The sequence below is a fragment of the Girardinichthys multiradiatus genome, chromosome 24 (assembly GCF_021462225.1).
Source record: "Girardinichthys multiradiatus isolate DD_20200921_A chromosome 24, DD_fGirMul_XY1, whole genome shotgun sequence".
NCBI lineage: Eukaryota > Metazoa > Chordata > Actinopteri > Cyprinodontiformes > Goodeidae > Girardinichthys > Girardinichthys multiradiatus.
This window is the reverse complement of record NC_061816.1, coordinates 9,181,955-9,199,873: the sequence shown is the minus strand read 5'-3', so window position 1 is coordinate 9,199,873 and position 17,919 is coordinate 9,181,955. Positions and strand designations below refer to the sequence as shown.

General features: G+C 39.0%; 1 protein-coding gene across 1 annotated transcript; it reads left to right on the top strand.

Annotated features, from left to right (window-relative positions):
- The first annotated feature begins 10,485 nt into the window (after nucleotides 1-10,485).
- LOC124861601 (angio-associated, migratory cell protein) lies at nucleotides 10,486-15,994 on the top strand. Its single transcript, XM_047355465.1, has 11 exons — nucleotides 10,486-10,848; nucleotides 10,969-11,112; nucleotides 11,205-11,324; nucleotides 11,799-11,938; nucleotides 12,085-12,229; nucleotides 13,098-13,181; nucleotides 14,194-14,309; nucleotides 14,397-14,491; nucleotides 14,566-14,656; nucleotides 14,764-14,918; nucleotides 15,541-15,994. The coding sequence occupies exons 1-11, from the start codon at nucleotides 10,758-10,760 to the stop codon at nucleotides 15,614-15,616; spliced, it is 1,257 nt and encodes a 418-aa protein (XP_047211421.1). The 5' UTR covers nucleotides 10,486-10,757; the 3' UTR covers nucleotides 15,617-15,994.
- The last annotated feature ends 1,925 nt before the right edge of the window (nucleotides 15,995-17,919 follow it).

The window sequence follows — 17,919 nt, the reverse complement described above, 5'->3', positions numbered from 1 at the left end:
CTTCCCCTTTTGTGCTGCCTCAGCTCAGATGAAGTTATTCTGGTTGTAGAATGGACTTGTGGCCTTCCAGTTATCAAGATTTAAAGACTGAAAAGGTGTTTTGACTTTTCCCACCTGAGATGGCGCTGGTGGAAACTACCCTAAATAAAGAACCAACCAATCTATATTATTTTATTGCCTAAAACCACTAAGTTATGATTCATAAAGATGTGAAAACTGCATAACATTGAGTAACAAGATCAACACAGAGAAAGAAATAAACAAAGCTATGGTCTTCAACAGGACTAAACTCCCTCAAATTTTCCACCACATTTACCACTTCCCCACAAAATATCACCACTGCCACTATTAAAGCCCTGATGTCAGAAAACATCTGTGCATATAGATATTTTTGGTTTGAAATACTGGCAGGAACTGATTCATTTGGAATAAGCTACCGTGATCCATTTAAAACCTTTTCCTTTCGCATCTGATAAGTTCTCACAAAAAGAAAACAAGTTTTTTCATGTATTTATCAGTTTGTTTGGGCTCAGTACATAATATATTTATCAATAATGATCTGCAAACCTTTTTAAAATATTCAGGTGTTGCAAGAAGCAAAAGAAAATGTTTAGACATCCTTAAAGAGATGCATACAAACAACAACAATCCAAAGTAGCAGAACCCAACCCTGAAAATCTGGTAAAGTTTAGATTTAGATTGTTTTATTGGCATTTATACTTTTGTGTTTTGTATTTAACTCAGTTCTAGCGGAGTTACATCTTTAATTGCTTTTGTTTTGTACAAGACCACATTTCTTGGGCTTTAAATGTGACCCAAAAAATAAATTGACATTATCATTCATTAAACTTAGTAAGAATTCACTACAACATTTCAGGGACTAAACCTTCAAAAGTCAAAACTGTTCCAAAAATAACCATGTTGGAGTTTTATTCTATATGTTAAATATTAAAAGCATTCAAATTAAAGTCCTTAACATTTAATTGATTGCTTTTTTCAGTGATTTTTTAAATTGTCTTCACAATTACAATGTATTGAAAAGTTCAGTTAAAACATATTGGACTTTTAGTTGCCACTAACTACAGACTTTTCCAATTTAGCCAGTAACTTTTCCACAGATTTTTTTTTTTTACTTGGCTAACTACTGATTTTTTACTATTTTCTGCTGAGCTTTCTCTATTTAAGGATTCGTTTTTTTACTTGGCTCACTACAGATTTAGCTTATTTATTTATTTATTTCCCTGAGCTATATTTACAGATTTTTCTTACATTGAAATTAATTATAATTTTTAGCAAGCAAACTACTGATTTCTGCCTAACTATATCCAGATTTTGCCAATGTTTATTATTGATTTTTAAAAAGCCAAAATACTGATTGGTAATGATCTTACTGCTAGTAAGCTAACTACTTATTTACACGAAGGTAACTACAGATATTGTACTTCGCTTTTTACTGCTTTTATTTAGCAAACTACTAATGTCTCCTTAGCTAACAACATTTTTTTTACGTAGATAAATACAGATTTTTAACACCTATTTTACTCACTGAGTTAACTACTGATTCACTACAGTGAGTTTTTTAATTAGTTTTTAATTAGCCTTCTTCTGAGTTTGTCCTTAGCTTTCTACTGAGTTTATAACTTTTGAAGTTTACTTAGCTAACTACGTTTTTTTAAATATTCGGCTAGCTACTGATTTTATTTAGCCAACTCCAGACTTTTTTACTCAAATTAAATATGAAATTTAACTTAGCTAAGTACAGACGTTTGCTTTTCTAACTAATGAAACTGTTGACTTTTCCTGGGTCGTATGATGCCAAAACTATCCGGTAGCCTGTCAGTGGATAGCTTTCGCTAACATTTCATCTCTTGCTTAAATGTTTTTATAGGCTTTGTTTAGTTTTTCTATGTTTTTATGTTTAGTGTCAACTATTTTTGTATTTATTGAATCTTGTTGTTATTGTTTAAATAAACTGGATACTTTTCAATATGCCCGCCACTACAACCTAAATGCAAAAACTAGTATTATATTAGTTGTTACACTGTTTAAAAGCATACAATTAGATCAGATATTGTTATTTTATTTCCTGTATAAATGTTTTAGTCAAACACTATTCCTCATTCTTAGGAATGTCCTCATAGAGGGGGCTCAGTGGTGAGAAGGGAATCAGCAGTTCCTCCACACTAGCTGGTGCAGATACCTAATTTCTCCATCCTTGCCCTCCCTTTCTGTTCCTATCAGAAATACTCATTTCTATCACAAGACCATCTTTTATTAATTCCAGCTCGACCCTGGCTTTGTACTGCTCTACTGCAGCTGGCATTTTTTTAATCGAGGTTGCTCCTCCTTTGGAGTTAAGGGGAAGCCTTTTGGGACGGTCATATCCATGGAAACAGAAGATTATACTGTAATTTGTGGATGAGCCGCAGAGCTTCAGTTACGTAAGACAACAGGTCCTGGAAACATTTCTGATGTTGTCAGTAAGCTCTTTGGCACTATAATACAAGACAAGTATAACTGAAGACCTTTCTCAGTTTTTACATGTCTACAAGTTTTCCAATTGAAGGAAAGTTATTTAGAGGTACATTCAATTAATCTTTGAAAGAGTAAAACAAACTTCACTATTCTTCAGAATATCAAAAGTACAACAATTAAATGTTCCATTAACAGGAAGCGTTTCTCGTCATTCCCATGTCGCTAGATTGTCACACATAGTTTATTAGAGCTGTCAGGGAGCACAAATTGCTGTGGGACATCTGCATCTGTATTGTTTGTGTATCGACTTTTGCTGACGCAGATGTGCATTAAACACGCAGATGTGTGTATCTGTGCGTGATTGTGTGTGAGATCACTGAGAGCAATGATGTCAAAGCAGGGATTAGATTGGTTTATATTACCCAGAGCTGCACATTTGCAATTCACTGAACAAAGTGGGGCTGCCAAACCGTTGATTATGTTAGTTAAACTATTTTGCATCCACAAGGGTATTTGTTGGGCACTTTCTTTTTGGGATTATGTTCAGTATGATTCCTTTAAAAGGCATCTGTACCACAAAAACCTGGCCTAAAAAAGACATCCTGAGTAATGACGTTCCAAAAATACACCACGTTTCAGGCCAGCGGCTGGGAGAGGAGCAGCAATCTGTTCTGAAAGTTAACAGATGAACGTTTAGATCCTTCGAAAAAAGAAAAAAAACTCTACTCTGATACCACAGGAAACACATCACACAGGCTGTGGACCAGACCTCTTGCCATACACACAAAACTGGCTGTTAGTGGTTTTAGGAGTGAAGCCGTCAGCTCACCCAACAGAGACCCACATGAGTCAGATGCAGCGCGCAGACAACACTTGCACACCTCAGAGTCATAAAGAACCTTGGCTTTGCCTGCGAGGAGGAAAACACTTGCAACTTTCAACAGTTATAGAACGCATTAAGAAATTTCTGTCTTTTAGGTAGCCCGTGTGCAATAATGAGACAAAATGCTTCCAGGATGCTTTAAAACTGCGGTGTTTGAGAGGGAGGAAGCAGCCGTAAATGGGTCTTGTTAAAAAATAGGCAGCAGCATCTAGGCTTCTTCAAGTCGAGCCAGTTGGTCTAAAACTTTCCATCAAAGCAATGCTGAACTGCATGGAGTAATTACCAGCGACATCTCCCTGGACTCATTATTCATACTGCTTGTGAGCGCAGTAAGGTGAAGGTACAGCGCTCGTAGCAGATTAATATGGCTCCACGAGCTGGTCGGGAACAGTGCATGTGTTTCCATGCCTGTGGAGAAACAGCACCGCAGAGACTACGGCTACTTCAGACATAAGCCAGCCCACCGGGGTGTTAAACTGAGAAATGTTATGACGGGACTCTCCTGGTTTCTGCAGTCCTGATGACGACAGAGAGTGGCCCACCCAAGGCGTTGTTCCAGAGCCACCATGTAAAATAAAAAAAGCAGGTTTCAATGACAGGCCCTCAGTGGTAACAGCTTTAAATTTAGGGTAATATTGTTGCATTCTTCACAATTACTGACACACCTGGGAAAGATTTCTTCAAGATCTTTAAAATGCGTATTATCCAGACCTCATAAATCTAAAATGTCTCTCATTGCTGGAGATTTTCCTCTATCTTCTTTACTCTCCTCCTCCCTGTTCAGAGTGGCAAGATTGACATGGGCCTTGTTTATGACAGCTCAAGGTATTTTAAACTTTTTAATCTTTCACCTGATTCTTCATATGGGAAAGTTTAGGTCAGCACATCTGACTCATGTCTTTCCCATTTTGAGCAGCGGCAAAGAGAAATTAGCCTATTTCACCTCATACTTATACCATGGGGAAATGTGAAGTCATGGATTCACATTTAAAAGTTCCTAGACCTTCTGAGCAATTTATGAAAGTAAATCTTTTGAAGGGCATGAAAAAAGATTATTTACTGATATGTGATTGTTTTCCCTTTGTATAAAAGCACTTAAAGTTTTTAAACCTAAATTTATAAGGCAACATGAAAAATAATTTTGTAATATTTATTTTATAGGAATGTTAAAGATGCACCTATTTGTGAAAACCCTTCTTTTCTTACTGCAGGTTATTTTTCGGACTAAATTTTACCATTTGGAGAAATACAGACTATGGCCCTGAGCATAGCTGCACAGAGGTGGTTTTTAAATAAAATAAAAACCATTGATTTGATTAAAGCAGGATTTTTGTTTTTAAGAAAATTGTGTTTCCTTCTACTCTTCTATCACAAATTAATGACAAATACTATGACCAGCAGTTTGTCTTAGTCGTTTAAGGACTTAATGAATTATTGGGAAATATATCACGTGTTAGATGTTAATGGATGATTGCGGAGATACTAACAAAGAGAAGAAACCTGTAAACCGAACACAGAAATTCAGAATTAAATTTAGTAATTTCTTTATTGCTGTGAAGATTAAATGTAAAGATCTCAAATGCTGTTTAAATTATATCGGCACAAAAGTTTCAGAGGTAGGAAGCTGACTCTTTGTCTAATGCCACCATCTGCTCAAAATAAGGCAGCACATCTTTATAAAGTATGAAGGATCACATCCACATACAGGTCCTTCTCAAAATATTAGCATATTGTGATAAAGTTCATTATTTTCCATAATGTCTTGATGAAAATTTAACATTCATATATTTTAGATTCATTGAACACTAACTGAAATATTTCAGGTCTTTTATTGTCTTAATACGGATGATTTTGGCATACAGCTCATGAAAACCCAAAATTCCTATCTCACAAAATTAGCATATCATTAAAAGGGTCTCTAAACGAGCTATGAACCTAATCATCTGAATCAACGAGTTAACTCTAAACACCTGCAAAAGATTCCTGAGGCCTTTAAAAGTCCCAGCCTGGTTCATCACTCAAAACCCCAATCATGGGTAAGACTGCCGACCTGACTGCTGTCCAGAAGGCCACTATTGACACCCTCAAGCAAGAGGGTAAGACACAGAAAGACATTTCTGAACGAATAGGCTGTTCCCAGAGTGCTGTATCAAGGCACCTCAGTGGGAAGTCTGTGGGAAGGAAAAAGTGTGGCAGAAAACGGTGCACAACGAGAAGAGGTGACCAGACCCTGAGGAAGATTGTGGAGAAGGGCCGATTCCAGACCTTGGGGGACCTGCGGAAGCAGTGGACTGAGTCTGGAGTAGAAACATCCAGAGCCACCGTGCACAGGCGTGTGCAGGAAATGGGCTACAGGTGCCGCATTCCCCAGGTCAAGCCACTTTTGAACCAGAAACAGCGGCAGAAGCGCCTGACCTGGGCTACAGAGAAGCAGCACTGGACTGTTACTCAGTGGTCCAAAGTACTTTTTTCGGATGAAAGCAAATTCTGCATGTCATTCGGAAATCAAGGTGCCAGAGTCTGGAGGAAGACTGGGGAGAAGGAAATGCCAAAATGCCAGAAGTCCAGTGTCAAGTACCCACAGTCAGTGATGGTCTGGGGTGCCGTGTCAGCTGCTGGTGTTGGTCCACTGTGTTTTATCAAGGGCAGGGTCAATGCAGCTAGCTATCAGGAGATTTTGGAGCACTTCATGCTTCCATCTGCTGAAAAGCTTTATGGAGATAAAGATTTCATTTTTCAGCACGACCTGGCACCAGCTCACAGTGCCAAAACCACTGGTAAATGGTTTACTGACCATGGTATCACTGTGCTCAATTGGCCTGCCAACTCTCCTGACCTGAACCCCATAGAGAATCTGTGGGATATTGTGAAGAGAACGTTGAGAGACTCAAGACCCAACACTCTGGATGAGCTAAAGGCCGCTATCGAAGCATCCTGGACCTCCATAAGACCTCAGCAGTGCCACAGGCTGATTGCCTCCATGCCACGCTGCATTGAAGCAGTCATTTCTGCAAAAGGATTCCCGACCAAGTATTGAGTGCATAACTGTACATGATTATTTGAAGGTTGACGTTGTTTGTATTAAAAACATTTTTCTTTTATTAGTCGGATGAAATATGCTAATTTTGTGAGATAGGAATTTTGGGTTTTCATGAGCTGTATGCCAAAATCATCCAAATTAAGACAATAAAATACCTGAAATATTTCAGTTAGTGTGCAATGAATCTAAAATATATGAATGTTAAATTTTCATCATGACATTATGGAAAATAATGAACTTTATCACAATATGCTAATATTTTGAGAAGGACCTGAATAAGGATGTTTTTTAAAACCTTATCAAATCATTTTTGTTGCTTATACTTCACCAATTTAAAGTAAAAGATTTAAAACAAAAAAATCACAGGTAGGGAGCATAAAACTACTTTAAAGCAAAGAAAGTGGAGTACATACAATAATATTTATGCGTATTGAAAGCTGATTTTTAAAACAGGAGTGAAACCGTGGTGTGTGTTACACATATGACTCATGGAATCTGAAACAATGATTCAAAATGAAAGTAAAGATTAAAAATGATGTGAAACCGACTCCAAAAATAGCCTGAAGCTACAATGGTGGAGGAAATAAACATTTATCTAAATCAATAAAGAGAATGAAACCAACTCTAAAACTAGAAATCATTAAAAATCAAACTCAAACAGCAACATGGCCCTGGATACAATAAAATTATTCATAACCCTTAAACCTTTAGACATTTCCCCGTCCCTGCTGCATAACGCTTGAGCTACTTTGCTGTTAAACAGAAATGCAGGCACAGTTGCTAGGCTCTGTAGGTGTAAACACCAGTCTCCCGACCCCTATCAGCCCCTTACGCTTTTCTGTTGATAAAACGAAGTGCTTACAGCCACAGTCACGTGGCATCGATGCATACCAGCAAGGAAGAAAAACCGAATAGTTTTAGACGTCTTAAAAATGCAGCGTATTTTATTTGAGGATTCTTTGGCTGTTCAGGAAACTGAGTCACATGTTTTCTTGGTTTAGATCATGACTCCTGACCAAAATATGTCTACTGTCTATAATTCAACCTGGATAAGATTTGTTTATTCCAGCTAGCTGCATCGCCAGTCTTTTAAAACCACAGGCTTGTTCAAAAGGAAACTAGAGACTGGTCGTAATGTTTGCACAAAAAAAACAGGCTCATTTGAATAAAAGTGAAAACATCAGCTTATGAATTATGAATTTGCATCATTCCTCAAGATCCAATTTACATGCTATTGTCGTAAAAAGACTGGATTCATATATCAGATTAGTTTGAAGAAACTAAAAGAGGTGTTAAGAAATGTCCTGCAACCAAAGAGGATTATAATTTTATATATTAAAGAAGGAAAGCAACCCCCCACCCGCCATAAATAAAGAAATTTAAGTGGAGGTGAGAAAAACGTTTTTTACATATATAAATCTGGAAAGGGTAACAAAATCATTTCTGTGGCTTTGGGACTCCAGCGAACCACAATCAGAGCTTTATCCACAAATCGAGATGACATGGAACAGAGAGGAAGCTTCCCAGGGGTGGCCGGCCGACCAAAATTGCTTCAAAAGCAAATTGATGACCCATCCAGGAGGTTATAATAGAACCCAGAACAACATCTAGAGTTCCACTGGTCTGACTAGCCCAATTAAAGGTCAGGGTTCATGATTCCACAAAAAGAATAAATTGTGCCAAAACGCCCTTCATGGGGGAGCTCAAAAGCCAAAACCACTGCTAAGCAAACAGAACACAATGAATCGCCTCTTATTTGCCAAGAAACAAATTGAAGATCCCCAAGATGAGACAAAGGTGTAACTGTTTGGAAGGTGTGCTTCGCATTACATCTGGCACAAAAAAATCAGGTGGGAGTGTGATGGTAGGGGGCTGTTTGCTTCTTCGGGATCTAGATGGCTTGCTGTAATTGGTGGAACCGTGAATTCTGCTTCCTAGCACAAAATCCTGAAGGACAATGTCCGTCCATCAGTTTATAAAACACGTGGGTTGATAATGATCTAAAACACCCCGGCAAGTCGTCACCTCTAAGTTTGGGCTAAAGTGAAGTTGAGATGCTGTGGCATGACCTTAAAACAGCCCATTTGTTCTAGAAAATCCTCCAATATGTGGATGAATTAAAACTATTCTGCAAAGAAGACTGGGAAAAATTTCCTCCATAATGATGTAAAAGACTCATTGACAGTTATCAAAAACACTAAGGGTGACAGAACCAGTTATTGGGGTTTTGCAGGTGAGTACTCTTTCACAAAAAGGCCATGTTGGTTTAGATAGCTTTTATCACCTTAATAAATGAAATATTAAGTTGAAAACTGCATTTCTTATTTACTCAGGTCATCATTGTCTAATGTTGAAATGTATTTGATCTTAAACATTTAAATGCGACAACAGAACCCATCTGTGAGGTGGAAAACTAAAGAAACGAACCTATATCCAGAACAACCTGTGAAACAGACTGATGAAATGGAGCGAGTGAGCGGCTTCTTCCAGCATTAATCATAACTGTAGAGCTTAAAAATCTGTTGCACGCTGCAGACTTAAAATGCCTAAATACCCTACACCCTGATATTTCCACATCTCTCACATCATGGGATGCTTGTATTTTTCCACGGAAGACTAGAAACAGAGGGGCCTGGGCAGCCTGTAAAACTTATTTGGGCATGCAGCATGTGAGTACTGCCAGCAGCATATAGCCAGGGGCGTATAAGACCGACCAAAAAGACCTGAAGTAGACAAACTGTGTTAAGTGTTCATAAAATATCCCTGGAAGGGGGATGTTTGAAGGAGGGATTGAGGCAGGGAGAACCAGCTTCTTTTAAAATGGATAGCAGCCCTGCTGCTAATGATGTTTTCCCTGTGGTTTTACTGCAAATGTCTACACATTAGGAGAGTACAGTCAAACAACTGGGGAAGAACGGTGTTCAGACTGTTCCTAAGGCACACAGAAATCAGACTCTGCTTTAATAGAGCATGTGAGGGATGGGTTTAAAGATTTGCAAAAGGACAAGAAAGAGAACAGACCCATTCTTCATGATTTTCTTGAGGTAGTCTTAATGATCATTAATGTACGGTGAAATTCTTTAACATCTCAAAAACGAATAATACTTCAAAGTGTGAAATTCCTCAGTGACTTTCTAATACCTTGAAGATAAATTACATTATAGATGACACCAGATTATCCCTCCTCCATGTCTCAAGAGAAGGACTATGAGCGTTAATCAGAAGAAGGAAAATCTTCACAAGCTGCTGTTTGTACAACAGGCAGCAGACAGATGTTAGAGAGGGGAAGGATGCTAATCAGACAGTGAATTCACCATATACACGCAACAGTACCGCTATTCTTTACAAGGTGAGGGGAACAAATTTGGCGAGACAATAATACTAACACTAATAATAATACTAACAATAATAATATATTATTATTGTTATTATTTAGAGTTTTAGTGATTTGCATTATAATAAAATTATCATAACAATATAAAAACAATTCAAATTTACATAACTAAATATATACAATTATAATGATATAAGAAATTATGAAATGAATTGCAGCCATTGATATGATTACAGTAATATTATTACTATTATGATTTTGATTAGAATTAATACTAAGCAGATGTGCATACAATAATATTTTGTAAACTTTTATAGCAAATACCTATTATTATTGGTATAAATATCAATATCATCGTAAAATGGTGTGTATTATTAATCACATTCTCTGTCTCTCTCTCTCTCTCTATATACATATATATATATATATATATATATATATGTATATATATATATATATATGTGTGCAATAAATATTAAATATTTTATGTATAATTCATTGGTTTATTGAACAGTAATAATATTGTATTGGCTAAATATTTTTCCTCTTCCCTTGGAAGCTTAGTTATTATTTTGTCAACAGCACCCCCTGGTGGATCGTGTGCGACTCGCTTTTACATTGTGTCCACTGCAGGAACAGACTCCGCCCACTCTGCCCAGATAACCAATCCCAACCTTCACCCTAAACGGTTCAGCCAATGACAGCCCCGGTTGGACGCAACAACGATACAACATACGGAACCTAAATGGTCGCTTGCGGGGTTGGAGGGTTGACCGTGTGCTTCGTCATTATTATGCGGCAGTTGCAGTTGCTAAGTCGCAGGCAGCGACATGTGAACAAATCATGTCCAGATAGTTTCTCTGACGACTTACACTCGTTTGGCAACGTCTTATATCACATAAAGCGTCGCTTATGAGTAAAAGTTCGGCTTGTAGGTTCGTTTGGACTCTGCGAGTAGTTAGAAATTAGCATAGCTAATTAACTAGCTGTGATATTTCTTCGTGTGCTTTTAGCCAGCTAGCATCATGGACAACCCAGAAGATAATGCCATTGAGCTCCATGGAGATGAGGAAATAATTGAAGTAATCGACCTCAACGACTCCGAGCCTGGGCCAGGTAGTGAGGGGGTTCCGGCACTCGCTGTTTACATTTTGAGTGGTGTTGAGTTATAACTTCTCTTAAGGCATATGTGTGTATATTTGCTCAGAATTTAAAGACAAACTTTCCTTTCTTAAGATGATTTGGCTGACGACTTGGGCGATGTTGACTTTGAGGACCCTGGGCACCCAGAGGATGATAATGAAGGCTGGGAGACGGAGGATGAGATGGAAGCTGAGGCAGAGCAAGATGACAGCGAGCTCACCTTCTCCAAGCACACCGGTAGACCCATCCTGCATGTTTGTGCTGCACCTGCCTGACAACCTGTTGCTGTTAAAGGCTGAAACTTTGTCCTGTGGTTCCCTTGTGTCCAGGCTCAGTGTTCTGTGTGAGTTTGGATCCAGCCACAAACAGCCTAGCAGTGACTGGTGGAGAGGATGACAAGGCTTACGTCTGGAGGGTGAGCGATGGAGAGGTTCTGCTGGAGTGCACAGGTGAGCGTTATTTATCTGCCCTGGTTGATTTTGGTTAATAACCACTAATCAAGAACCATGGGGAAAATGTACAAACTTGAAATTCACAAAACCTCTGCGCATAATGGCTTTTTACAAGATATCCTGCAAACTCTGGTGCAATGAAAATAATATGAAACAAGCGCTTCTTATTCCCCACGTAACAAAAAGGTAGCTACTAGACTTTATTCTGTATCTCCTTGCCTAAAGGTTGTCAGTTCCTCTTTCAGTCCATCTGTAACTCCACCCATCCCCAAATAATCGATTTCTCCATCTTTGAATCTGCGTATTCATAAATCCAACCATCTATCTGTGTAGCCTTCAGTCCATCCATCCGTCTGTAAATCCATCCATCTGTCCACTAATATATTCATCCACTTGTTTTTCTGTTTATTGTCATCTTCCCATTTTCGTAATGTACAGATCACCTTGTATTTTCTAATCCTTACACTGTAGGCCACAAAGACTCTGTGACATGTGCCATGTTCAGCCATGACTCGTCTCTGGTGGCTTCGGGCGATATGAGCGGTCTAATTAAAGTCTGGAAAGTGGAAACAAAAGAGGAGATCTGGTCGTTCGAGGTGGGAGATCTGGAGGTAAGGTCGTTAGTGCAAAGAGCCAGTGTATATGTTCCATTTATCCATTCGTGACCCCTTGTTTTAAGAAATACTAAAAAAAATAGGCTTAGATCAGAAAACTGGACACGTTTTCGTATTAAGTTGCAAATTCACCGCTTCCTCAGTGGTTGGAGTGGCATCCCTGCGCTCCTGTGCTGCTGGCGGGGACAAATGATGGGAACGTGTGGATGTGGAAGATCCCTGCAGGAGACTGCAAAACCTTCGAGAGTCCTGCGTGTCAGGCCACCAGTGGCAAAGTCCTCCCTGATGGTAAGAAAACGGCAAAACAAAGAGTGCTTCACAATACTTAGAAAAGCCATGTAACCGGTTTAGTGGTGAATATAACACCCAGTGCTTTTATACCATTTACAGTTGAAACTAGACAGTTTTAAACTACACAGAGTTTACATAAACTTAAATCACTATGCCTTCAAGCAGTTTGGTAAAGCCCAGATGGTGATCTCATGGATCTGTAAGCTCCTGGTTTGATGGAGGCACACCTGTGGATGTATTTTAAAGCAACACCTCAAACACTCTGCTTCCTTGTGACCTCAAGGAAAAATCAAAAGAAACCAGCCACAATATTAAGAAGAGAGCTGTGGACCTCCACAAGCCTGGTTTATCGTTGGGTACAATTTCCAGATGTCTGAAGATGCCACGTTCATCTGTTCGAACAATTATATGCAAGAATAAACAGCAAGGGGATGTCCAACCGGCATTGTGAGGAAAGAACATTATGTGGAAATATTGAAGCGACATCTGAAGGCATCCGCCAGGAAGTTGTGTATAGAGCTGAAAAGGTGTGTGAGCATCTCCTTGCGCCGGTTCTGTGAGGAAGAATGGACCGAAATTCCAGGAAACTGTCGTTAGAAGCTTGTGGAAGGAAACCAAAAAACATTAGGCATATAAAGCTTGAAGGAAATTTTACCAAATACTTAGAAAATGCAGGGAAACTTCTCACATTATTTTGGTTTTAACTCTATATTTTTAATGGTGACCCAGAGCTCATATTTAGATCTAAATCCCAAAACTTAAAGAGGGTTCACTAAATAAGTGCTGATCCAGATATAAGCATGAAGCAAAAATAACTTTAAGTTTGATGCTGTCAATAGCAATATTCTCCCACATCTCCCTCCAGGTAAACGAGCTGTCGTGGGCTACGAGGATGGAACAGTGAGAGTGTGGGACCTAAAGCATGGAAATGCAATCCATGTCATCAAAGGTAAGACGCAAACATTGTTTCTGATGACTAAGGATACAGCCCTTTATATATTTATATCGTGTTATCACAGTACAAAGGCCACTCGCAGGTACATGCAGTCAGGAGAAGAAATCGGCGGTCAGAGACGACAACCATTCTGTTTTTAGTGAATCATGTTGAATGCCACGGCAGAAAAATTGATAGATTAAACTGTTATGTAAAGCACTCCACACCAAATTATTGTAAACTGGGCTGGTGATAATGACGTTAAAAAGGTTGAAGGGCTACCTGCTTGTTTTAATCAAGTGTGCCATTAAGGCGAGTGGTGGAATATACGGCAAGCCCGATGAACATATGAAAGCGCAGTATGGCAAGCTCTTTGTGAATTTGTTCTATATCCTTGACATTAGGCATAATTTCCGCCTACTAGGTTGCGACTTGCCCTGTACGCTTTGCAAAGTCTGATAGCTTTATTAAAAACACCAAATGAGCATGCCACTGAGCGCCACCTAGTGTTCAGTGGCATGCCAGATAAACAAGTGATTTGTATTAAAAGTTGTTGAGGCAAAATTAACAAAATTCCTAAATTCAATAAAGCGTCTAATTGTGTTCTATTGTACATATTGTACTAATTTCCACATTTCTTTTAAGCTGAGTATGCAAATTTAAACTGTACAGATAGTTTCCTTATGTTGTAAATTGGCCCTTACTGTAAAGTCTCCTATTTTTTGTTTTTATATTTGTGTGAATCTGCATGCTTCCATTTGTCTGTTGTTTTGCTGCTGGTATGCATGAATTTCCCCTTTATTTTTCCCACAATAAAAGGACATTTCTATTCTATTCAGATTTGACTTGAAAAATCCGACATCACAAACCAATAATATACAGGGTGCATTATATTTAAGCCTATATTTACAGACAGTAAGTTCAGAAGCTTGAGAAACGTTAGATTCTAGCCTTGAATTTTAAACAGGTCCTACATGAAACTGTTTTCTCAAAGTAGTTGTATCAGATGTCATGCATCCTCTTGCAGGTCAAGATGGACACCAGGGGGCGCTAACCTGCCTTGCTTGCAACAAGGATGGCTCTCTCGTGCTGACGGGTTCAGTGGATGGATGTGCCAAGCTTATTAACACCACCACAGGCAAGGTGGGTGCTCCCATGAGTTTGCATAACCAACATGAAATGTGAAACATGTTTTCAACAGCTCCTCTTAGTAAAATGGTGCGTTTACAGGTGGTTGGAGTGTTTACGGTAGAGGGAGGCAAGGCCAAAGGATCGAAAGATGAGGAAGAATCCAACTCTGTTGAGTCTGTGGGATTCTGCAACATGTAGGTGACAAGCCAGATTTATAAATGTGACACATCGGTTTCAGCATCTCACATCTGTGTGATTGTTTTTCCAGCCTACCTCTGATAGCTGTGGCTTTCCTGGATGGGACTCTGGCCATATTTGACCTTTCTACACAGGTGCTGAGGCAGAGATGCCAGCATGAGGTAAGAAAGAGCAGTTTGAGTGTGTTTCTGTTTTACTTTACATTAAAATTCTCCAAGCTGCCACCTCTTGCTCGTCAGATTTTGCCACCTTTTTTTGGTTCTTCTAGGCTGGGATTGTTCACCTGCAGTGGGAGGAGTCTTCTTCTGTGGTGTCCACCTGCAGTTTAGACGGAGCGCTGCGTTTATGGGACGCTCGTTCTGGCAGCTTGTTGTCCGAATACCACGGCCACACCGCAGAGATCCTCAACTTTACTTTCAACAGGTATGACTGCCTCCAGATAACTTTGGTTTTGCTCCAGGACACCTGCGGTTGGGGTAGAAAATGAAGGTGACGTTCAGCTTTTTACATCCCAACTACAAACCCAAATGCATTTTATTGAGGTTGAATGTGGATCAGAAAGCGCAAATAATAAGAGAAGCAGCTAAATCTCTTGAGGAGCTGCAGAGATCCGCAGCTCAGATGGGAGATTCAGTCAACAGGACAACTATTAGTCCACAAATTTGGGTTTTTTGGCAAAGTTATTATAAGAGAAGTCTCAAGCAGTCCTTTTTAAAGGTCACGTAGAGAACACAGCAAACATGTAGTAGGTGCTCTGGTCAAATGAGACCAGATTTGAAATTTGTGGATCATTTCCTGTCACATAAGATCCTAATGAAGTACAAGGAAGTTTGTGGTTGTAATGTGACATCAATACGTTTTCCATTGAGCTGGATCATTCATCATGACCCTCTGTCCTATTAAGTCACTTTCTAATGAGTAGAATGGTCACTAAGGTAAATACTGATGTGTAACATAATTGTTTTTGAATCTTTGGTACTATTAGAGCATAATAAATCAGATTCCTTCTCCTGATTGTATCCTGATCGTCTTTGTGTCTCCTCAGGGAAGCGTCTCTTGCGGTAACAGCCTCGGGAGACAACCAGGCCAAAGTGTTCTGCCTCCAAAGACCTGATCGATAAAACAAAGGCTGAGGAAACGTGTCACAGCAAATAGACAATTACTGCTTGAGCTGTTTTCTTACACCGGAGAACAGATGTTTTACCCTCCTGGGATTTTAAAGTATTCTACAAACATAAATGTTCCTGAATTTTCCTTATTGTTTTTCAGTCCAAGTACACCCTGAAAGACTAAGATTAAAATTCAGTGAGTGATTATTATTTAAAGGATTTTTAAAGGTAAAAGAAAAATAAAGTTATTTTCCTCTGATTGTAGTAAATCATTTCCCAAATGTAAGGATGTTTGTGATCTTCCAACTCTGTCACAAACCTATTCATGTAAACCAAACTGTAAATACAGACAAAATAAAACGGAATGCTCTCCTCTGGGCTGTTCAGGAACTGCTTTGGGTCCTGTGGTCATTCTCCCATCTATTTCTGTGTGTTTATGAGATGGAGATGTATCCCAAAGCAGCACAAACTAGGCTGGAGGGCAGAGTTGTTATATTATGGGTCATGGTAACAAGGCTGATTGGTTAAAAAAATACTGCAGTCAGTTAAATCTGTGACTCTAAGTGCTTCTTTAGCTTTCAGTTTCAGCTGTTTGCTTTTTATTAGATAAAGAAAAAAGGAGAAGTTGGGTCGATCTAGAGATGACAACCTTTTTTTTTAAAGTTCAATCTACATTAGATGTGATTAAAGGAAGACTGAATCAGACCATGAGTTTGAAAAGCTCATGTAATGCATTTAGCTCTTTATAATTTAATAGAAACGCAGCACCATGTGCTTTCAGTACTCAGAACATCAGGTTAGGAGGTTTTTAATGTCATTCTATAAATCCCACTTCTGCCTCCTTTAGCCGGTGAACTTTTAGATTGAACCGATCCGAAGAACTAAGAAGAACCAGTCCGAGTAATTGGGTAAACACGGAGACCGGCGATGGGTGTGTCGATAATTTAATCAGCAAAAAGCTGGTGGAGCAAGGTGGGGTGCCTGGGGGCATAAAGGTGCATCTCAATAAATTATAACATTGTGGGAAATTCATTTATTTCTGTATGATATATATCAAGACTGTATTTTTTTTTAATAAAAACCCACAATTGACTTTCTTTTAAGATTTGTATGTTATAAATGACCAATTAAAAGGATTTTTAACACAACACTTGGCAGCTGTCCAGCAGTCACTGCCAGTCACAAAATGTCATTGCTGAAAAAAACTGCCTGTTTAAAGAGTGCTGTATTCAAGCACATCAATTAAATTTTAGTGGAAAGAAAAAGCGTGGTAGGGAAAGGATGTGCGAGCAACAGGGATGACTGCAACATTGACACAAATTTGAAGCAAAGCCTATTCAAGAGTTTGGGAGATTCACAATGGGTGGACCACAGCTGGCTTCAGTGCATCAAGAGCCACTGCTCACAGATGCATCCGAGACATGAGCTGTCTTACGGTGTTAAAAGTGTCTTACCTGGGCTAAAGAGAAAATGGACTGCAATGCTGCTCAGTGGTCCAAAGTTGTCTTTTTGGATCAAGTTTTTTTAATTTCATCTGGAAAATCAAGGACCCAGAGTGAAGAGGAACAGAATCCACGTTGCTTGAAGTCCAGAGTGACATTTCCACAGTCCGTGATGGTTTGGGGATCCATGTCATCTGCTGGTGTTGGTCCACTGCTTTATCAAGACCAACGGTCAGAACAGCCATCTACCAGGACATTTAACAGTGGTTAATGCTCCTCTCTGCTCCCCTCCATGCCATCTTCCATTGATACAGTAATTCATCCAGAAGGTGCCCCAACTAAATGTTCAGTGCAGTTATTTTACAGTACATGGATGTACTTTTACGTAAGCTCACATTCTTTGTAATAAACCCCGTTTTTTTAATTAATCTGATGTTATATTCTAATTTGTTGTAACGTATGGCAGTATTGTGTGGCATCTATAAGAGAAATCCATTAAAACCTACATTAATTATCTAGACTCCTGTTTAGGCAGTGTTCAACCTCTGAGGCTTGCTTTAGGTTGTCTTTCCATCCTTGCATAATTAGGATCCGTAGGGAACTCGTTCTGTAAACACAGTATTCCCGATGGGCTGTGTTTACAGATGGGCTGTTTGAGTAAGTCGTACTTTGAGAAAAAAGTGAAGTTGTTCATGATGACGCATTTGTGTCACTTATCTGCCTTGTACTGTGTTTTATAGTCAAAAAATAGGTTAACTCAGCTTAGTTTCAGTTTTGTTTCCTGCTAAGAAGGAGGATATACACTCCCTGACCTCTTTATTAGGTATAGCTGTGAAATTGCTTGTTATAATGAGCAATGAATCAGCTGTCGGG

Bases quoted from the DNA above. Each gene is read 5' to 3' on its own strand.
- LOC124861601 (XM_047355465.1), top strand. From the start codon at position 10,758: ATGGACAACCCAGAAGATAATGCCATTGAGCTCCATGGAGATGAGGAA. The intron at 13,182-14,193 runs GTAAGACGCAAA...ATCCTCTTGCAG, and splicing joins TGCAATCCATGTCATCAAAG to GTCAAGATGGACACCAGGGG. The intron at 14,919-15,540 runs GTATGACTGCCT...GTGTCTCCTCAG, and splicing joins CTCAACTTTACTTTCAACAG to GGAAGCGTCTCTTGCGGTAA.